This window comes from Lynx canadensis, chromosome A2, assembly GCF_007474595.2.
Source record: "Lynx canadensis isolate LIC74 chromosome A2, mLynCan4.pri.v2, whole genome shotgun sequence".
NCBI classification, from domain to species: domain Eukaryota; kingdom Metazoa; phylum Chordata; class Mammalia; order Carnivora; family Felidae; genus Lynx; species Lynx canadensis.
Genome location: NC_044304.2, coordinates 82,174,449 through 82,195,785, shown reverse-complemented (window position 1 = coordinate 82,195,785; position 21,337 = coordinate 82,174,449). Strand labels below are relative to the sequence as shown.

The following is a 21,337-nucleotide window of genomic DNA, read 5'->3' as shown; positions in this document are numbered from 1 at the left end:
AGATGTGTGGGGTGTATCTGACCAACCAGAAAATTGAGACACATAATTCAAATGTGAAGATAATTTTTAAGTAGAATTATATACCAATATTTTTTAGAAATGTCCTTTGAAAAAAATTAGCAAAATAATTAAAATACCGCCATTTATCCTATATAATATAAACATTACTTAAAATCAGGGATATCTCCTGTCACAACAAAGACAACTTGTCCATTTTAACTGAAATATATCTATTTATGTGGTTTGTTTTAACTGTTCCAAAAAATGTGAATTGCATCTCTATTACACTATTATTTTCACAAGGTATGTATTGGTTCTAAAGTAGTCTTATTGGTGGAAACTGTATGAAGTGGAAACACTGCATATTGAGTGTAGTGGTTATTCACCACTTTCAGCCCATAAAGTATTTTTGTTGAATAAAGGCCACCTAATTTCATATAGTTATACCAAAAAATAATAAATGTCTAATTTAAGTTGTTATGTCAACTTTTCATTACAGATATCATTATATATAAGATACAATATACCTAGATTAAGACACTGTTTATAATTGTAGTGATAACATTGATATCAATATCTTGGAATCATATACATTTGTAATATTAATATTCAGCTAATGAAACAGAGCAAGATGGTCTTCATTGTAAATCTGCAGTCCAGAAAATGTTGATTCACTAATTCTATTAATAATGATGGACAGCGGGTTTTCTGTAGAGCTATCATTTTTTTTGGTGTTTAATTACACACTCACACAATTAGAGGTATGGTTACAAAATATGACAAGCATTCCACCTTCCCACCTAGTGGCCAAAAAAGCCTGTGCAGGGACATAGAAGTCTAACTTAGCAGCCTGTCACTCTGTTCAAATAGACCAGTGTCTGGGAGCAGAAGTTTCAGAGTGGACCCTCTGTCGTCAGCAGGGCATGTTGGATTGAAATGTGCCTCTGGCCCAGTTACACAAGCACTCATACTCCTTGTCAGCCTTAGACAAGCAGATAGCAATTCCAGTGATCTATAGGAGGAAAGTGTTCATACAACTCGAAACTAAAAAACCTGAATTGAATAGGTTTTGACCACTATTACTGATTTTACCCTTCTATGCCACAATTCTGTCCTGTGCAAAATCACTTTTAAGATTTTAGGTTTATTATATTCAAAAGTCAGAAAAATTATCACCACCATCATCCTTACCATATCATCAGAATAGTTGACATTAATGAGTGCCTAGTATGTGCCATGAACTGGGTTAAGTGCTCAACAGTCTTTATTTACCACATTTATAATTCTCACTATAGTGATAAGGAGGTAGATTGTCTTAAGTGTAGAGATAGGAAAATCCCAGCTGATGAAGTTATGTAACTTAACCAGTATCACACATTATTGAGAGGAATGGCTGTAATTTAGACCCAGGCACTCTGACTGTAGAGCCTAGACTCCAAGCTTTTGCTCAAAATGCATCCCATAAATTTAGCATAAGCCTGTAATGGTCTGAACAAGCCTCTGAAACTCATCACTAAGAAGAATGAGGGGTCCCTAGAGAACATCTCCCTGGCCCACCTCTAGTGCAGGTTCACAGTGAAAGGAAGGTGTCCAACAAGGGGAGGTCATGTCGCACACAGCCTGTGAGACTTTTTTTTTTTTTACATTTTTTAAAGTTCATTTATTTATTTTGAGAGAGAGAAAGCACATGCATAAGCAGAGAAGGGGCAGAGAGAATCCCAAGCAGGCTCCTCGCCATCTGCACAGAGCCCAACTCAGGGCTCGATCCCAGGAACCTGAGCCAAGATCGAGAGCTGCACAGTTAACCAACTGAGCCACCCAGGCATCCTGAGACCATCTCCTGACCCAAGCATTCTGAGCTTTAGCTCCATTAGCAATGACTTGAGAGTGACTCTGGACAAGGTGGCCACCAGGATTAAGATTTGTAAGACCTGAAAGAAGAAGAGTTCATATTGTGTGGAGCTTAACATGGGATGTTGGCACTAGTTTGGAGCAGCAGAGGCAGCCACACAGCTCTGCATTTTAGAGAACAATGGGCCCTACTCAACATCTTCCCTTATTTCATCTGCAGACAGGGCAGATGGACCAAGTTTCTATTCTATGGAGCAGCAGGCAGAAGTTAGTCCGATTTCTTCTGACAGACACCAAATCCATGATAGCACAGTACTTAGCAATGTATTAAGAAGGCCTACAGTTGCTAACTAGAAATGTAACTGTCACTGTTCATACAGAAGAGAAAAAAATTTTTCAATGAGAAAAGTGCAAAATGTAGAGTTGAACAGCTGTGACTTTTGTACAAATGTGGTTTTTTTCTCCTCTTTTGTGAAATTATGTCTGCTGGGTACATTTTGGTTTCAATGGCAGTTACACAATTTGCTTAACTAGCTAGTCCAGAAGACACAATTTCCTGGAACAGCTTTCAGGCAAAGCTGCCTCCTCTGTCACAGACGGAGAAGCAAACCATATAACCACAGTTAAAATGATAGTGGGGACTGACAGATGTGATTTTCACGTAAAGGTTTTATAAGTTTTTCATGTGATGTCACGCATCTGCTACCATAAAATGTTACTTGTACACAATTCCAGAAAGTCTGAAAGATACTGCATAATATCCTCAATGTAACATTAAATGTAAAAGGAGAATCACATTCATTTCATGGTTAATGGTGAGTATTCGTCATGATGTTGCAAGTTGGAAAGCGGTTAGAGAGGATTTTAACTCAATACCATATCTTAAGAATGTTTCCCTCCTTCATGCCTCCGAGTAGTTTTCTAAATTTTCCAAGAAAAAACTTCCCAACTTTAGACTTTTTTAAAAGTCAGCATGAAGGTAAAACATTTCCAATTAGAAATAAACAGATAAGAGTACCCTTTTAAAATCTTGTTTGTCCTTAGAGACTTTTTTTTCCTATACTGAAAGTTACTTTTTCAAACTTTCAGTTTTTTTCTGTCAAACACTGGCAAACTTTTCTTAATGCTATCAAAACAGCTGTTTAACAAAGAAATCCTTTCCCCAACTTACAAATGTATGCAAGAGAAGATGCTAAACTGAAGTACCATGCACTTGCTCTGTGATGTTCTATGCTATGGTGAACTCCAAATCTTGTCAATAGCATTTGGTAATATCAATTACTATCAGTTAGTAGCCAAGAGTATGGGCTACAGAGTTTCACAGTATGCCAGTCCTGCAGCCTCCCAGCTGGGAGATCTTGAGTAGACACATCATGGAGGAGGAGGATGAAGAGGGGGAGAAGGAGAGGGAAGGGACAGAGGAGAGGAGAGGAAGACCTTTTATTGTGAGCTTACCACATGCCAAGTGGTATTCAAAGCACTTTACACATACTAGCTCATTTAATCCTCGCAAAAAACAAAAACAAAAAAACCTCTGAAGTCTGTATTGTTATCCTCACTTTAGAAAGAAACTGCGGTACAGATAGTTTTACAGGTGCTAAATAATAGAGCCAGAATTTGAACCTGGATAGTCTCATTCCACAGTTGGTGCTTAGCAATTGACACGTATTGAGCAAGTGCTTAATAAATGTTAGTTATTTTTATTTTGTGTGTCCCAATAACATGGATAAGGCTTCTCCTTATGGCATTACTTCTGCAGCTCGTTCATGATTACACTATACCCCCAAAAGTGAACAACTCTAAGGGAAATGATTTGATTTGTAAGGAAGATGCCATTTAATTTAATGGTGAGAGCATGCCACATGGAATAAAGAACAGTGTTTCTTTAGAATTAGTGATCATTCCGTAAGCCCATTGAAATCATAAAGCAAGGACTGCAGAGTATGATGCTTCTGTGGCTTCCAAAGGGATTGAGGTTTCAGACTAATTCCTAAGGACGTTATTCTGGTCATAATTGTCTATTGTATATGTAATCTCATATAGCTGGGATTTGTGAAAGTAATAGTAGAAATAGTAACGTTTAAGGCATTATTTTAACTTTTAATGTGCTTTCACATCCATTATCCCAAATGACAGTCACAACATTTACAAACAAGGGGACCAGTCCTCTGAAGACTTCACTGAGTTCTCCAAGGACATCTGGCCAGTTAGGCTGAAGTTTGATGAAGTCTGATGCCCTATACAGCAAAGAGAGACTGTTCAGTAGAGTAGCTATATTTCTATACTAATATAAAATGTCTTTACCTGACAAAATATTTTCTCATATTCATTAAACAAGTATAAATCAGCTCATTTCACAGCTGAACAAAGGGAACAGGTCTATTGAAATAAATGTGGGGCACTTGATCTCTTCTGAACTACAAGTAACTGTTTTGCTAAGTCAGCAGCTTTATATTTTTACCTCCTCTGCTCTGAGCCAGGCCAGTTTCTTCCTTTGTGCTGTCACTCCTTTCAGCCTGGAAGAAACAAGCAATCTGGTCTTATAAGTGAGGGACACCCTAGCTTCATACACATCCTCTTTGCATTTTACACTAGCATTTCTTTAAAATATATATATAGCTACAGATATATAGATAAATGTTTATTTACTTATTTTTGAGAGAGAGAGAGAGAGAGAGAGAGAATGCACATGCATGAGCAGGGAAGGGGCAGAGAGACAGGGAGAGAGAATCCCAAGCAGGCTCCATGCTGTCAGCACAGAGCCCAATATGGGGCTCAATCTCACAAGTCATGAGATCATGACCTGAGCCGAGATCAAGAGTTGAACACTTAACTGACTGAGCCACCCAGGCACCCTACATTAGCATTTCTGATAGTATGTAATTGGCAATTCCTACTTACCTCCTCTGTACTACTCTCTCATATTATATAAATTTCAACTGGCTATTAATTTACTTTCCTAACACTACAGTTCAACCACAGATCAGAAGAAAGGCTTATGGCTTCCTTTTACTCTTTATGCCAGATTCCCTCAAATATTTTTAAACTATGATCCTTTCAATCAAAGTGAAGTCCCATGTCCAATCTTTCTTCTTACCACTACCATCCAGTCGGGATCTGAATGCACACCCCTCATCCATCCCTCACCTGAGATCAGAGATAATTTGTCATGCTGTGAGGCCCTTCACCACTGCTGCTTCATTCTAATATGATCAAAATGTGTTCTGTATTCTAGTTACCTTCTCCTCCCCTGAATGTCTTTTCAAATGAAGGAAAGAAAACTTCTAATTAAAAACACTCTTATTAGAAACTGTTTGATCTCATAAACCACCTTATTTAACAAACCTTCAGGTTCCAAATAAAGAATGTTCTGAGCATCCAGAAGTTTAAATTGGTTTAATTGCAAATGGAATTTTAGAAATAACAATGAATTATTCACCCTTGGCATCAGAGTTACATATAAATGTTTTTTAAGACAATTTTTACAGTTCTAATGAATTATTTTCTTTGTCTTGAAGTCAGTAATGAAAGACAGGGGAATTATTACTCCAGCATCAACTTTTCTTTGAGAATATATTTATGAATATATTTGTAAAACTTTGGGGTTTTTTTGTCTTTAGGCATTTTTTTATGAATCTAGCAAATTAAATCAGGCTCTGTTAGGTGCTTCTGCAGAGGTGAAGCATAGGCATATAGCCCAGTAGCACACCAGGTAGAACAGAGCAGAGGAACTTGTCGTGGAGGCAGCAGTGTGAGGGACACAGTCCCTGAGCCCTCAGCATTACAGGGAGAAAGAGGACAGGAGTAGTCACAACCAGAAACACCATGCTGTGTGCTCCTGAGGAAAGATCATGCTTCTTCCTTCTCGACCATTTTTATAGGACCATGAGAACTTGAAAATAGCCTTGGGAACAGCAGGGAAGACAGTCTGCATTTGGGGGACCTGCTGTTCAAGGCAGTTGCAGACAACCCTTTGAGCTGGATATGAGCTGTGTGGAGGATATTATTCCTGCACTGAGAAGACCTACAGCCCTGTGGGAATTGCTGTCCCTGCCATTGGAGGAGGGGACTCCAGTCCAATGGAGTTCATAGCAAGGCAACACATCAGAAAGCTGCTACTATCTTCAACTGGACAATCCTGTTTGCCTCTTGCCAAGCCAAGGCAATGTTATATAACACATAAAGAGATCGTTGTTATTATTCTTTCTTTTTAAAATTTTTAATGTTTATTTATTTTTGAGAGAGAGAGAGGAGGGGGGTGGACAGAGAGAGAGGGAGACACAGAATCCAAAGCAGGCTCCAGGCTCTGAGCTATCTCACTCATGAGCTATCTCACTCATGAACCATGAGATCATGACCTGAGCTGAAGTCAGACACTTAACCGACTGACCAACCCAGGCACCCCAAGATCACTGTTATTATTCTATAATTTGTAGAACAGTTAGCTTCTATAGTTTAGCTATTCTCTCTCTGGATTAAACATGCTAGGCTTCTTGTGGGTGAACTGCAGATTGTTGTCTCATGCTACCAATCCGTATCATCACATACTTTGGAGTCCTATCTTAGACTAAGTTCTAAAGTTAGCACATAAAGTGAAAATTCCATGGAGTCAAAATTATCCTAAAAATCCCTCAGGATCACAGCAAGTAGAAAACTAGCATACTGAAACAACACAGCCATTTTCCCCCCAGTGTTAGAAAAGAATTCTTTCTGGAATTAAAGTACTTGGCTGGCATTTAGGCCTTTTTAGATCTTTAATGGATACATAACTAGAATCACATTCAGCTCAGAGAGATGTTAGTACTGTCAGGGATGAGGGAACTTAGTCAAACCCAGGAAGTGGCCTATTGATGTCATCCTTTGGGCAGCCTATTATTGAATAAAACAGAGGATGGTCACCCTAAATGGGTAAAATTTAATGCCCCTCCACCCCCACATGAGAACTTTAGTCTCGTCTTTTTCAATATGCAGATAATGGTATTCAAAATTCATGCTGTGTCACAGACCATGATGTTAGTAATACTTGTCCTTTTTTGCATCCATGATTTTGAATTCACAGGCAAGTGCAAAATTATACTTAACCTCCCTGGCTTTTATCTGTCAAATGAGCGGTTTGGATTAGGTGATTGCTAAGGTCTCTGCTAGTTCAAGGAATATCTACTGTACCTTGTGTTAACAAGGATAATTTTGGCCATTTTCCTGTGTGAGCCTCATTATTTTCTCATTATAACTGCTGATCAAAGAATACTTAAAATCTGAAAGCATTTTCTTTCAATTTCCACTTGTTATTTGGCTAGACAATAACATATACATTACCACTTTTTGAATTTTATTTTAATGGTTTTAACCATCCCATCACATGAGTGTTATGGAAAGAAGGCTTCCAAAAAGGGTGGATTATTATAATAGAATCTCCTCACAAAGCTATGGAAAAAATATAAATGTACTTCATATCTACAGACATGAGATGGTGGTTACAATTGTCATTAAAAGGGCAGAAAGATAAATATAAGCTTATAAACAAAAAGTCAGGGTAAGAACTATTATCAAAGCTGAATACATTCGAAGGGAATGTTGTTTTCCCCCTTATGATGTGAAGCGATATTGTTAAACATTATTTATTACTAGTGTTTAACAGGTGACTTTGCATTTAATTAGACCAAATGATATTAAAATAGACTCAGCTAATTGTATACTAAAAACAGGTGGATTAAAAAAGATCTGTATTATAAGATTTCACATTTAAATTCAATATAGCTACATAAGATGAACTTCAAAATTGTCAGGGGAAAAAAAATACTCTATGCTGTGGCTTAGAAGGTTAGCCAGCTCTACTACATACAGGCAAAAGAAAGTCAATTTGCTGTGATGAACCAGTGAAATTAGTTTTGTACTAATGTAGTCTAGAAGAAACTCACCATTAGGTATGTAGTTTCTGACAGCTTATTAAGCACCATTTGTTAAGTTCATCATAATGTTAAAACATTAGTTCAGATTTCCATTAAGCACAACACTCACGTATGGAGGCTGACAAAGTCCCCTCATCCTGTTCTTACTTCCCTTTCTTTCATTTTAATTAGGTGCAAAAAAAAGGTGAATAGATTTTCAGATAGATAAAGTGATAGGAATTATTTTCTTTTTTTTTCTGTAACATTACTTAGTAGTTTACTTTGTGACATTGACTTAATGTGTAAATACTTAGTAACTATTAGTCAACCCAGAAAAGTAATATTAATAGCTAGCATCTACTAAGTTGGTACCTACCTACTTGGTAGATAGTTGGTATTTTACATAACTCATTAAATCATCACCACAAAATTTTATGTTAGATGCTATTATTCATGTTTCATGGATGGAGAAACTTTTAGAAGTCAAGCCATCAAACTACAAGGTGAGAATAGAATTACAGCCCAGGACAGGAATTTAGAGACTTTATGTTGTCCATATTTAAGCTCTAGTTAACTCTCATACTCTAAATATAAAATAACATTAAAATCAACTTAAATTTCCATAATGTTCCATCTTTAAATGCTTTCATACAGTTTTTCTGTGTGCTCCTCAAAATAGTCCCATGAGGTAAGTAGGATATTTACAGATGGGCCATTGCAGTTCAGGGGTATCAGGGGAACTTCACAAAGGTAGTGAGTGGTGGATTCCACCTTCAAATGTAGCTTAAACTCTGAATACTGATTGGGTCTCAAAACTAGGAGAGAATGACAACTCAGACTCATTATAAGTGGCTTTCATGTTAGTGAAACCCTAGATGCACACGTGAGATTGAGGATAGCAGAGAGTGAATATGGCGCCCCTCACTCCTGTTCTTCCTCATGAGTCCACAGCTCACAGATAACCTTTATGTGCCAGGGAGAGAGTTGAGCAGTTCTCTAGATTCCACTGTGTTACCATGTAAGAAATTTCCTGCTGAGTAAGTATCTCATTTTCATTTCTTATTGTATCACTGGACCTCAGTAGGACCTCACATGCCCTTATCAAATTTGAGACAAGACATCCATATTTGTGTTATTATTGACTCCCTCATTCTCACTCACATACAACCTTAACCTGTTCATAAATATTAGTGCCGAATCATCTTATGATCGATATCATAATTGCCAGAGACATGACTTATGTTCGACTTCCACAGTTTAAAGAGCAGAGTTCAAGAAAATTGAGTTAAGATTAACCCTCAGTGAATCTGAAAGGCAATCCTTGAAGGAGACTTTTCTGGTTTAAAAACCGCATTATGCAAAGCCAGGGCTCCTAGTTCCTCACCCATATTCTCATTACCATTTCATTTTTCACAGTATGCAAAACACACACACACACACACACACACACACACACACACGTTTTCTTATGAAACCTAAGTCCCCATTTCTATGTACATAATCTATGGGTGGTCTAAAAAAAACAAAATCATTTCATAATCAAAATAATGTGCCGTATTTTAAAAAATTTTGCCCTTTTTGCATCCATTTCCCTGTTGTAATTTACAATACTGTGAAAGTTACCAGTTTCATATAATGAATTCTGGTGAAAAGAAGTTGAGAATCGCCTGGATAAAGTATATTAAGGATTACAAACATAGTCCATGCCTGTATATATGTAAATTATGTCATTTGAAAAGTAAGTGTGTATTTGTGTCAGAACCACATAAATCAGTATTGTTGGATTTGGCACTACACAGAGCTGGGCTTGAATCACACACCTGCCCCTTGCTGTGAGATCTGCAGAAAATCATTTACCCACTTTGAAGACCACATGAATTAAAAGTATGGAGCCTGTTTAGCTGAGGGTTTGGCATATAGTGTTTGTTCAATGAAAAATAGTTCCCACTCCCTCTACCATTCACCATTCTCCCTTTATTTTCTCCTTTGTTTACAAGGCTGACATTCTTTCTTCAAACAATTGTTTTCTCCCCAAATTGTGGCATCTATTAAATAATTTAAATCAGAACAGGAACTAAGTAACTTTAAAACTGCAAAATGGAATGCGCTTCTGAAATATTCAACATCACACCTTTCATCTTTATTTAACGATTCAGAATGAAAAATATAAACTCAGCCCGATGTGGGAGCCTAAATTCGCCTTCCTGGTGCGTATTATGAAAAGGAACAAACACGTTATGTGAAAATACATACCCCATTACAGCTACATGGAACTATCATCTAATCTGCATGAAGCTTTGCTCTTACAGTAATGGCATAATTTTAAACGTTGTATGCTAATTATGTGAAACTCTGCAACAATACTTGTCCTGCAAAAAACAACCTATTGAAAACAACTGTGGAGTAATTCATTTCCACCTTTATTTGCTCTTAGTTCTGCTAAACCTTTATTCTCTATTCCCACTACTTTCTTTCTTTTTTTTTCCCATGCCTTTCTTCCCAGGGTCCTTACCTTCCCAGAACGAGAGCCTTCTGCCCACACTCAGGCCCCATGGTATCATAGTGAAAGTTTATGCCAAGTATCAAAATAAGAGTGTTTTTTTGTTTGTTGGTTGGCTTTCTAGTTCCTCCTGCATCACTTTCCAGTGTGTAAAAGGAATAGCTATATATTTGATTTCCCCCAGTCCAGGCAGTAATAAAGACCCAATAGTCAAACATAATATGTTTTAATATCTTTCTCACTATGGTTATTGGACCTGGAAATGTTGGGAGTTTTGGTACCAGATGGAATTGGAATTATCTTCATGTCCTGTTGACGGTGAGAATCGGCCACAGTACTGCCCCCAGTCTTGTCCATCCCCCATTTATTAGCACTCTTTCCCTGGCTTCCTCCTTCCTGGTTAATTGCAGATATTGGTGATGTTGTCTGCATGATTCCTCACTATTCTGAGTGTCTTTGCTAATTCTTTGACTGTCCTTGGAGTCAGGCTCCAAAGTGTTCCTGTATCCATGGCTTTGTATGTCTATCATTATATGTGAGTGATGTATGCAGTTCAGAGGACTTAACACTATAGCGTGACTTCACATTTTAACAGCACATAAATAATTTATTAATCAATAACAATGCAGTTCAACACACAGAGTATATTACAGGTCAGGTTATTCTCATACCTCCCAGCACATGATAATGTCTAGTTCCCTGGACAAAGTTATTCTTCATCGTCCTGGAGCACCTCTTATTCATCCAGGAAAGAACAATACCTAGTGCATTGGAGGTGACCAGTAAAATGGTGCTGAAAGGATTGAGAATTCTAGGGAGCACCACAATTTTCCAATCTGGCTGATATGGTAAAACTCATAATGCCCCCCCAAGTTCAGGAATAAAGCATATCCTCCATGATGAAGACTTTCAGAGCTACAGCTATCCATTAGACTTAAGTCATAATGGAAGTAGGGAGACTTGCTGACAAAACCAAGCCCCATACCATGACTTGGAACTGGTTTTCCAGTCTTGTAGCTTTCATCCTCTTGCTCTACCTCCGGCTCCTACACCAGCCACAGGCAATCATGTGCATCTGTGTATTCACTTGTCTTCTACTCTAGTTAAGCAAAAGTGAATATTCCTAAACGCTTTTGTGTCCCCTACTCTCTTTCTCAAATGCCCCCTCTCCATCTGGCAAAAGGCATTCTAGAGCCTCCTCCAGTGTCCCCTTTTTCTGAGGCTTTCTCTGAACCAGCAGAAAAGTCACCTTTTCTTCTCGTCCCAATTTACCCAGGACTGTCCCAGTTTTAAAACTTAAAGTCTCATGCCCTGAGAAATCCCTTAGTCCTAGGAACTGAGGTGGCTGGTCACCTGACTTGTTTATCTCCCCAGTGGAGTAATGTGCCCTGTCGGTGAAGGAATTGTGTCATAGTCATGTTTGTGTCCCCAGCGCCTGGAACACTGATAAATTAATGAACTTAAATATGAGACTTGAAGGACAAAGCCATTCAATCATTGTTGGCAGATACCAGTGGAAGATGATGTATTAGTCTTGGCTCTTAATACAGAAAGATCCTGGAATAGTGCAGTCTTCTAGTTTCCTTCTAGATAAGCTCTATCTTACCTTTAAGTTTATAACTCACTTTTTTTTTTGCTCAATTGAGAAGCGAGTTTGGAAATACCTTTGATAATAACATTGCACCCAGCAATAACATTTAAAAGAGATGTTTTATGGGAACAAGAAGGGGATGGATAGAAAATATTTTTAAATGCATGCCCAGTGGCTCTGAAATTTTTGAAAATGAGTCTATGTATCTTGTACATCCTGGGGGCTTCATGACATGATTGACAGTGCACAGTGCTATTTCTGCTAGGAGTAAAATATCAAGCTTATACAAATGGATAAGAGATGAATGCCCCTTATATATAAAATACACATTGCAGGTCAATGTCTTAACTAAGTAATTTAACACTACTGCTGGAGAAGGGGGGAGAGAGTTCATTTATCTGAAAATATATCCACATTTGGTAAGTTCAGACTCATGAAAAATGGAGGACAGACTCCTCAGCTGTGAGAATTTCAGTGCTAATATGTGGATACTCTTCTCAGTTAGCTATGATTCTGCCTCCCACCTGCACACTATATCCCCAGGTCAGACACCCTTTTGTCCAGGAAAAGAAGGAGCAAGTAATATGTGAATAACTCAATCTTCCCACCCACATTCACACAGCAAACTCACATTACCCTCAGGTACAGTAGGGCATAATGAATGGACATTTATAGGAAGAAAATTATCACTTAAGTGTTAGAATTGGGAAGAAATCTTTCCAGAGGTGGGATTCAATTATTCTGTTTTTTTTTTTTTCAAAATGCTCCTAGTAAAATAGATTCAATTCTTCCATTTATCCAAAGCTCCTATTTTAAAATAAAATATATTTAAAACATTTGTCTTTAGACTAGTACTTTTAAAAATTAGCGTTTCAAAGCTCTGTAAGGCATATTTTGTATTATGTAAGCCCTATTTTATAATTATTTTTGTTCCTGTTTTATCTCTCCTACTAGACTACATGTCTGGTTGATCTTTACCCCTCCCTGCACCTTCTTCCATAGTGCCGAGCAAAGAGTATTTGAGAAACAAATATTTGATGAATCATGATAGCATTTATTGACTACTTATATCCAGGTACTGGTCTGAAGTGATTTATTCACTTAAATTCATTTAATATGCATACTCTATGAGGTGGATATTACTTTTATCCCAACTCTACACATGAAAAATTCTGAAACACAAAGAGGGTAAATGATGTCCCCAAGGTCACACACCTAGTAGAGCTTGGATGGGAATCCCAGCAACATATCTATAGTGATTAAGGTGTTAATATCCTACCCTGCCTTCTGGGAAGAGGGTTGGCCCCAGGAGATCCCCATAGGGTTATTATCTTCTCTTAGTTTCCAAGGCATGAAATAGTTTTTACTACTTGAAACTTCATAGTAGAGAAAACTTTATGGAGTCTTTTCAAGGCTTGTTATAAAATGAATAAACTATGCATAGGGAGGATACAATGTATGTGTTCACCAGTGCAGCTACAGTCTAGGGGTTCAGATGTGAGGAGGTAATATGCAGACTTTTCTGACCACCCAGAAGCATGGGAATCCGAACTGGGGTCACAGAAAACCTAGGGAATTCCAAGGAACCAGGAGATTCACACTCCAATTCCATTCAGGAATTATTTTATATTTCTTTAAATGCTCCAAGTGAAATACATTTTGGGAAACCCCTAAAGGAGCAAGATTACATACAAGGAATGATATACTAAGCTGCAACCCAAAATCCCAAACCAGTCTTCCACGCTCAATGCTGAGTGGTTGCCTCTGTGGGCTCCCTCATTTTGTCCCTAACACAGTGCTTTTCCACATGAGCACATTTCTAGGGTAACACAAGGTAGCAGCTACTAGTAATGAGCCTCTCAGATCCAAATCTTCCATCTTCATAGTAGGCTGACATTTTCACCTATCACAAGAGTGTCTTGGAAGATTTTCTGTTTTGAAGGGTTTTCTGAGTCTTCAACCAAATGCAGATTGGTTCTATCACATGATCTGGCCCTAAACTTCACATAAAGTTCTGTCACAAGATATATTTCACGAGACAGTTAAACTGGAAAAACCAATGAGATCTATCACCTTTCATGGATGCCTGCCTTCCATCCATGCACTTACTCAACAAATATTTATTGAGCTCTGGCCACCTCGTCATTACCTTAAAGTAATTCGTGTAACCACCTTGACCACCTTGTAAATATTTCAGCTGCGGTACAGTCTCTACTTGAAAGCTATTCTCTTGTCTCTCTCACATCAACCCAAAGGTCTATTTCTAAACTTTCAATTTTAGTCAAGATGGTGGGAGAGTAGCCAGTGGGTACAGAAGATGTCATTTGTGACTGTGAACTAATCTCCAAAAACCCAGGAGAAGCAAGGTGGGGCATGAAGAGACTGGAAAATGGAGGCAGCACTGGTAGTGAGGGTCAGATGATGGCCTTGATGACCCTCAGCTGACCTGTCCTGTGTGTACTGATGGGCTTAGGATGTCCAACTTTACTCCTGTTTCTCCTATTCCCTCAGTGAAGGAGGTGGCAGTCAAACAGGAACCTGACCTGGGACTACTTTGAGTAGCATATCATCCAATCAGTTGCAAATATTATCCCCCCCCCCACTCCGTGCACGTTGTGAAACTTGTGATATCATAAGTCCTCTCCTCTGGAGCCAATATAGCATTTCCTAGTACTCCCCAAGGCCACATAGAAAAAAGGAGACTTCCACATCAATCTTATCAGGCAAGAAATTCCTTATTCAACTACCTTTTCACACCTTCTCAGCGTCTAACTCCAGAGGAGATTGCAACCCTAGTTGCACACTAGTGCTATCTGGGAAGTTTTGTTAATGCCAATGCCTATAGCTCATTCTGATATTAAGGCTCTGTTGATTTAGCATGGGCTTGAGTCTTCTCTCTTTGTATTTTTGTTGGTTTGCTTGTTTTTAAACTCCTCGGGTTTGTTCAGAACTACAAAGCACTGCCACAGATGAACTTATTTTAAGTTTCCCTTCCATAGTGAAAGGAGGCAGTTAGGCTGCAAATGAGTGAGCACAAAGGCAAAGACGAACCTCATCCTTGAACACCCTGATCCCTTTGCCATTCCAACATGGAAGCATCTCATGTCAGTAGTTCTTGTGAAAAGAAAATTAGGTTGTTAGAATATACCCACTTTAGAATATGGCTTTTATCCCCTTAGCAGGTACCACCTAAAGATTCTATTAGTACAATGACAATAGGCTAGATATAATTAAAGGGCAAGAACTCTTGGTAGCACCCCAGGTTCCTGGTCTATATGGAAGCAAGATGAAATAGCTAGCAATGATCTTACAGAGCCTAAACAATGAGAAGGATGGTGGAATTTATCATTCACATCCTTTGTACACATTGTAAGACCCCCAAATGCTTGCTGAAAGGACTTGAAACTATTCATTTTGGAAGCACAAGGAAGACAAAGCTTTCTTACTCAGCTACAATCATATTTCTTTGTGATAGGCCTTTTCAAGCTTGGGAGCATTTTAACTTTTAAATGAATGACTTCATTTATGATGATGTGAATGTTCTGTAGCAATTAGTTCAGGATACTAAAGCCATACCCAGCTTCCACTATTTGTGGGATACAAGGCATGCCAGACTGGTTCATTGATATTTTCATTCTCTGTGAACTCTAGAAATTCACTTTGATGATGAATGGAGTATTTTCAAAATAGTGTCCATAAAGCAGGTGGCCACACATTGATTTTGCTAAGGAAATAATTACATGCAGGTGGCAGTTGGAGGAACCCAACTGTATATAGAAATGTATCTCAAAATGCTCTTATAATGTATTTTCTGAGGATAAGTTTCCTCGTGTGATGAACAGTGACCTAGCAGAACAGAAATAGAACAGACAGGAAATGAAGAAAGCTGATACTTCAGTACACTTCAAAGCAGTCTCTTGGTTTCTCAAAATTACTAACATATATTTGTAAACAAGTTTTAAAACACACACTCATCATTTAGTTATTTAACCAAAAAATAATGTCTTTCACTGTGCCCACTGCTTAGCATACAAAGATGAACACATGGCACACGTACACAGGTGTGCACAATTTGGACCCAGGCACAGGCTAGTGAGCCCCCATGGGCAGGGGTGGGGGTTACAAGAGGATGCTGCCTTCCCCCACCCCTGCTCATCTGTCCCTCTCTCCCTTGTTTTCATTTAGCTCCTCTGGTTCTGTTTGCTCACTGGCCACTGTGTTCATCTGGGAGATTCCTCAGAAGTGAGGGCCTTTTCCTTCCATCCCTTGGGACACCAGGGGACTGTGCCCTGCCCCAGGGCAGTGTCTCCTACCTGAGCCCACACACACAGGAGCCTGGCTAGGAGCATACCCTTGGCCTCTCCTTGTGTTGCAAATTTATTAACAACCAATAAACCAATTAAGTGAAGACTACTAAAGAACTTTAAAAAAAAAAAAGAGGGAAGGAAATAAACACAAAAATCAATTATTAAACTACTGTATGATATGGTTATGATAGTTCGTGAAATTCATTATTGTGAAACTATTATTAGAATATTGTATATCACATCACGAAAACCTCTTTAATCCAAAACCTAGATAATGGTAACAGGAACGGTAACTATGTCCTCTGAACATGTTGGGTTTAACATAAATACTCAGAAGAATATAACTAGATTCTCTCTCCAGTGGAATTAGCAGCCTGAAAGCTCAAAGCTCATTTGTCACATAACACGGGTAAACAAGTAGGATCCTATATTATCAAGTTTGTTGATGGATCTTCTACCTAGATTCAACTAACATCAGCCTGATTTTGTTTACTTTGTTGACTTTGTGCCTTAAAAGTGCTCCCAAATCCTCTTAATGATGAGACAGTTTTAAAGAAAACAAACAAACAAACAAACTGGGACAAGAGAATTCTGTTCAAGGTTTTATGAGAGCCAAGGGGAAGAGTGGAATACAGGTTGGCAGTGTTGCTAGGGGAAGCTAGGGAAGGAGTTAAAGCCCAGATGGGAAGAGCATCGTGATGATAATGACCCTGACAGCAGCACTTATTTATAATAGGGATGAAGACTAGCTAGGCCTTGAAGAATAAACAGTAACTAAGACCTGACAATTGTGGGGTTCTCCCTATGTATCTGTGCTTTGCAAACCTTATTTCTCTGATCTTCACAGCAATCCCAAGAAGCAGATAGTTATGTCCCCATTTCGCATACGAGAATATTGATGCTTCTGGAGTTTAGCAATTTGTCCAAGATGCCACATCACACCCAGGTCGTCTTGCTTCAAGCGCTGCAGTATTGATCACTGAATCTCACATGAAAGGATAAGAGCACTGGCCTAGTGTTGTCATTGAGAGAGTAGCTCCAAGTGTGTCAAAGCAAAACGGGCATGTGGTGATGCAGCAAAGGTGAAGCCACAGAGATAAGGAAAGGCAAAGTCAGGAATGAAAAGTGGAGAAAATGGAAGAGAAACCTCAAACTCTGATCCTGCTGCAATGGAGTGGGGGTATCAGAGTTTCCAGGGTGAAGAAGCTTTGAAAGATCACACGCCATAGCTCACTACACGCCACAGATCACGGTGACTCCTTTGTGCACAAGAGCATTACAGTAGTATTTACCTCCAATTGGAAAGAATTTTACATCAGGCAGACTTACTTTGGACTCCGTACTGGTGACTTCCATTACCAAAGCATTGCTATAAAGCACCCTCTTCCTAAATAGCACCAGAAGCAATATGAGAGAAAGGCCTAGGGCTTTTAAATTCCTCCCCCCCCCCCAATCCCATAAAGCCTATGGACTCAAAATGCTGACAGTGATGGTAAGGATGGGACGGTGATGCTGGTGGCAGGGCAGTAACAGCTGCTGCTAGTTACTGAGCTGTCTGTGTTTGATCCCCTACCAGCACTCACTATTTCATCAAACCCTCACAACCTGCCCAGGAGGAAGGCAATATTATGTCCATACGACAGATGAAGGTTTAATCACATAACTATTCATGTGGTGGAGCTAGATTTTTTAATCCAGGGCCAATTGATTCAAGAGCCTGTGTGGCAGGCAGCTACCCTTCCCCGACCCCCGTGAGGAAGTAATTAGATACTGCAGCCATGGAATCACGTTCCTGACAACTGCTTTTCTGTCTCACTAGGAAGTATCTGATTTATAATAATAGAAAATTGGTTGTTGAGACTTCGCTTCTTTTGCCTCCTTTTCTTTCTAATATGTACTTTTAGAAGACATAACGAGAGGATTCTGTGGGGGGAGGGGTGCACTTGCCAGTGTGAACTAATACATCAGAAAGAGAAGGTACGTAGGTAAGAATTGCCTTTTAGAAATAGGCATGGTCAGATCCCAGCCTTGCCACTTTGTAGGCAGGAGATTTAGAATAAGTTATCCGACCTCCCACGTGTCAGTCTCATTGCCTTTAAAACAGCAATGATTCAAATTCAGGACTGTTGCTTAACTACACTGACAAAATGTATCTACTACACTTAAAACAGAGTTAAGTACTCAGACCTGTTCGTTCCTCTTCTACCTTCTCTTTGCTCTTCAGGCTTTCATACCATAATCCTATTTCTGTTTGTACAAAGAACCAAAACCAGTGTATATGTCAGCCTTCTTGTGGGGGCATTTATATCCTACAGAAAAAGCTGTGTGGTGCTGCCATGAGGCAGAGTTGTTGGTTCCTACCCTCTTCATGGACAAGGAGCTCTAAATTTCATACAAGAATTCATTAAACTGTAAGCAGACTATAAGGGATTCTTATACTAGAAGCCCTCAAGTTAGCTGATCCACAGCTATGAGTCTGATATCTATGAGTTTATCATCTCATCATATCCAGTGTAAATACTCTACTTTTGATTTATCTAAGCATCAGCCCTCCTATAGGCATTTCTACGACTTCCATAAATATATTTGGGAATCTTTCCTTCTATATCCCAGCCCTTCAATCCAGGTCTGTCTGACTCTAAAAAGTGTGAACGCTGGTCACTAGTGATCAGTGAATTTAACTTATCTTGTTAGATATGGGGTCTTTGCAAAGCTGAGATGATACTCTTCTCAACACCATTTGGTATACATTTCCTTTGCTGACCATTTGTTTTATTTTTTTAATGTTTTTGAACATTTATTTATTTTTGAGGGACAGAGTACGAGAGGGGAAGGAGCAGAGAGAGAGAGGGAGACAGAGAATACCAAGCAGGCTCCACCCTGTCAGCACAGAGCCCAACACAAGGCTCGAACCCATAAACCGTGAGATCATGACCTGAGCTGAAGTCGGACGCTTAACCGACTGAGCCACCCAGGCACCCCTGACCATTTGTTTTAATGCATCAAACTCATCTCACAGCAGACCAGAAAGCAAGTGCACATTCTAGTTCTTTGGCTGAATCATGCATGATTTAAATACAATAACATATGATCGAGCTATTGAGAACTCTGCCTCTGTCACAGAAATGTGAGTTGTCCATGGGCCAGCAGAGGCCTGACCTCATGCGGGGGGGTTGGGGGGGGGGACTTGACTAATCACATAAGGTGTCTCTTAATCGCCTGCTCTCTGTAGAGCTATACATATGTTCTCTTAAATGACTTTGCCCCACTGTTATCCTAATTTGAAATTTTATTTTTTAGCCACATAAATAGAAGAACACAGTTTGAAAACCCTGTCCTGGAAGCAAAAAGGAAGCTACAGCAGCATAACATGCCCCACACAGAACTTGGAACAAAGCCCCTGCAGGCCCCAGGTTTCCGAGGTAAGTACCATGTCAACGTGCAACGTTTCAAGGGGAAAAATCATCTATCAAACTGCCCGTTCTTCCAAATATGCCTTTAGCTTGGACTGTTTCAAATAATCGATGTGCTTTCCCCAAACCCCGCTATTAGCTTTAGCTGGGTGGTAGCTCTGTTTCTAAACGGATGCACTTAGCAACCATGGATTAAGTTAAAGCCTCCGGCAGTACCTTGTAGAAATGTACAGCATGTTGCCAGGTGGAGATTAATGGGTTTTGACAGTGGTACTGTGACTGCAGATTCATAGAGACTCATAGGTTTGTCCTCAAAGACCACGCACAAGAATAAGGCTTGTTCTCCTCTGTGACAGTAGACGGCTCCTCATCGACATTACCCAGGCCCAAATCTGCCCGCCCCCGCGCTGTGCTGGAGAGGTCGCGCAGCGTGACTGACTTGTCTTACTGTCTGCGCAACCGCACAGGGAGGCCCTGGCCCTTTGGTATGTCCGAGGCTGCTCACTGCACTTGACCACACGTTGGAACCACGTAGTGGGATGAGTGCTGCACAAACTTTTCACATCTTGTGGGCTCTTGCTCGTCAACGAAAGCATGAACACCTTACCACTACTGCACAATCACAATGAATGTAAAGGTCTCACTAAAGCTTCTCTCCAATTGTACATGTTACATTTATAAAGGAAACGTAGATGGCAAGGTTACATGCATGTTTCATTTGCATTTTAAAGAAGAGAGATGTAATGAGAAAGAATGAAATCTGGCCTTTTGTAGCAATGTGGATGGAACTGGAGAGTGTTATGCTAAGTGAAATAAGTCATACGGAGAAAGACAGATACCATATGTTTTCACTCTTATGTGGATCCTCAGAAACTTAACTGAAGACCATGGGAGAGGGGAAGGAAAAATAAAAGTTAGAGAGAGAAGGGCCAAACCATAAAAGACTCTTAAAAACTGAGAATAAACTGAAGGTTGCTGGGGGCTGGGAGGGAGGGGAAAGTCAGTGATGGGCATTGAGGAGGGCACCTGTTGGGATGAGCAGTGGGTGTTGTATGGAAACCAACGTGACAACAAATTTCATATTAAAAACATAATAAAAAATATAGTAGAGAGATGTAAAATAAGCTTAAATGTAAAATAGAGAATTATATTTAATATTTTAAAAGATATGTGTGATATATAAATACATAAATTAAAATTCCAATATGATGACTCATTATATCTACTGCATATCACCCAAAATGTAACAGCAGCAAAAGCACCAAAATAGTTAGCTAAGTTACTATATATAGGGTGACTGTTGCAAATATCAAATCATATCACCCAAAGTGTGTGTGTATGTACCTATATATATACAGACACACATATATATACACACACATATTTGACTGAGGTAGCATTTAAAGCAGATATTAATTCTATTTCCCAGCCTGTTATTTTTAAGCATTTAATATGCTTAGGAATATGTTTATTACAGATCATAGCTGGAAAAGCATATTCTATAACAAATTAGTGGTCAAACCTAGATGAGTGGGGTCAAGTTTTGTTCAGATTATTTAGGTATATGATTTGAATGTATCAACAATATTGTTACAAAATGTGTTACCTTTACATTCATAATTATATAGAGAAATACCAGCTTGCCTTTTGCTCACCTTTCAGAGTATACTAAAGACTACAAGGTCAGTAGAACTTTATCTGGTTATTTTATAGCATCTTACAATATAAACAAAAGTTAACTCAGTTCCCACATCCAGGTAGTCCTTCTGAACAATTGAGACCTTTGA

General features: G+C 39.1%; 1 protein-coding gene across 1 annotated transcript in view; it reads left to right on the top strand.

Moving 5' to 3' along the window:
* MAGI2 (membrane associated guanylate kinase, WW and PDZ domain containing 2) overlaps window positions 1–21,337 on the top strand; it is a 1,350,333-nt gene that overhangs the window by 1,021,464 nt on the left and 307,532 nt on the right. Inside the window, 1 exon segment of the mRNA XM_030307841.2 lies at window positions 19,438–19,559. Within this exon segment, the coding sequence (XP_030163701.2) occupies window positions 19,438–19,559 (122 nt within the window).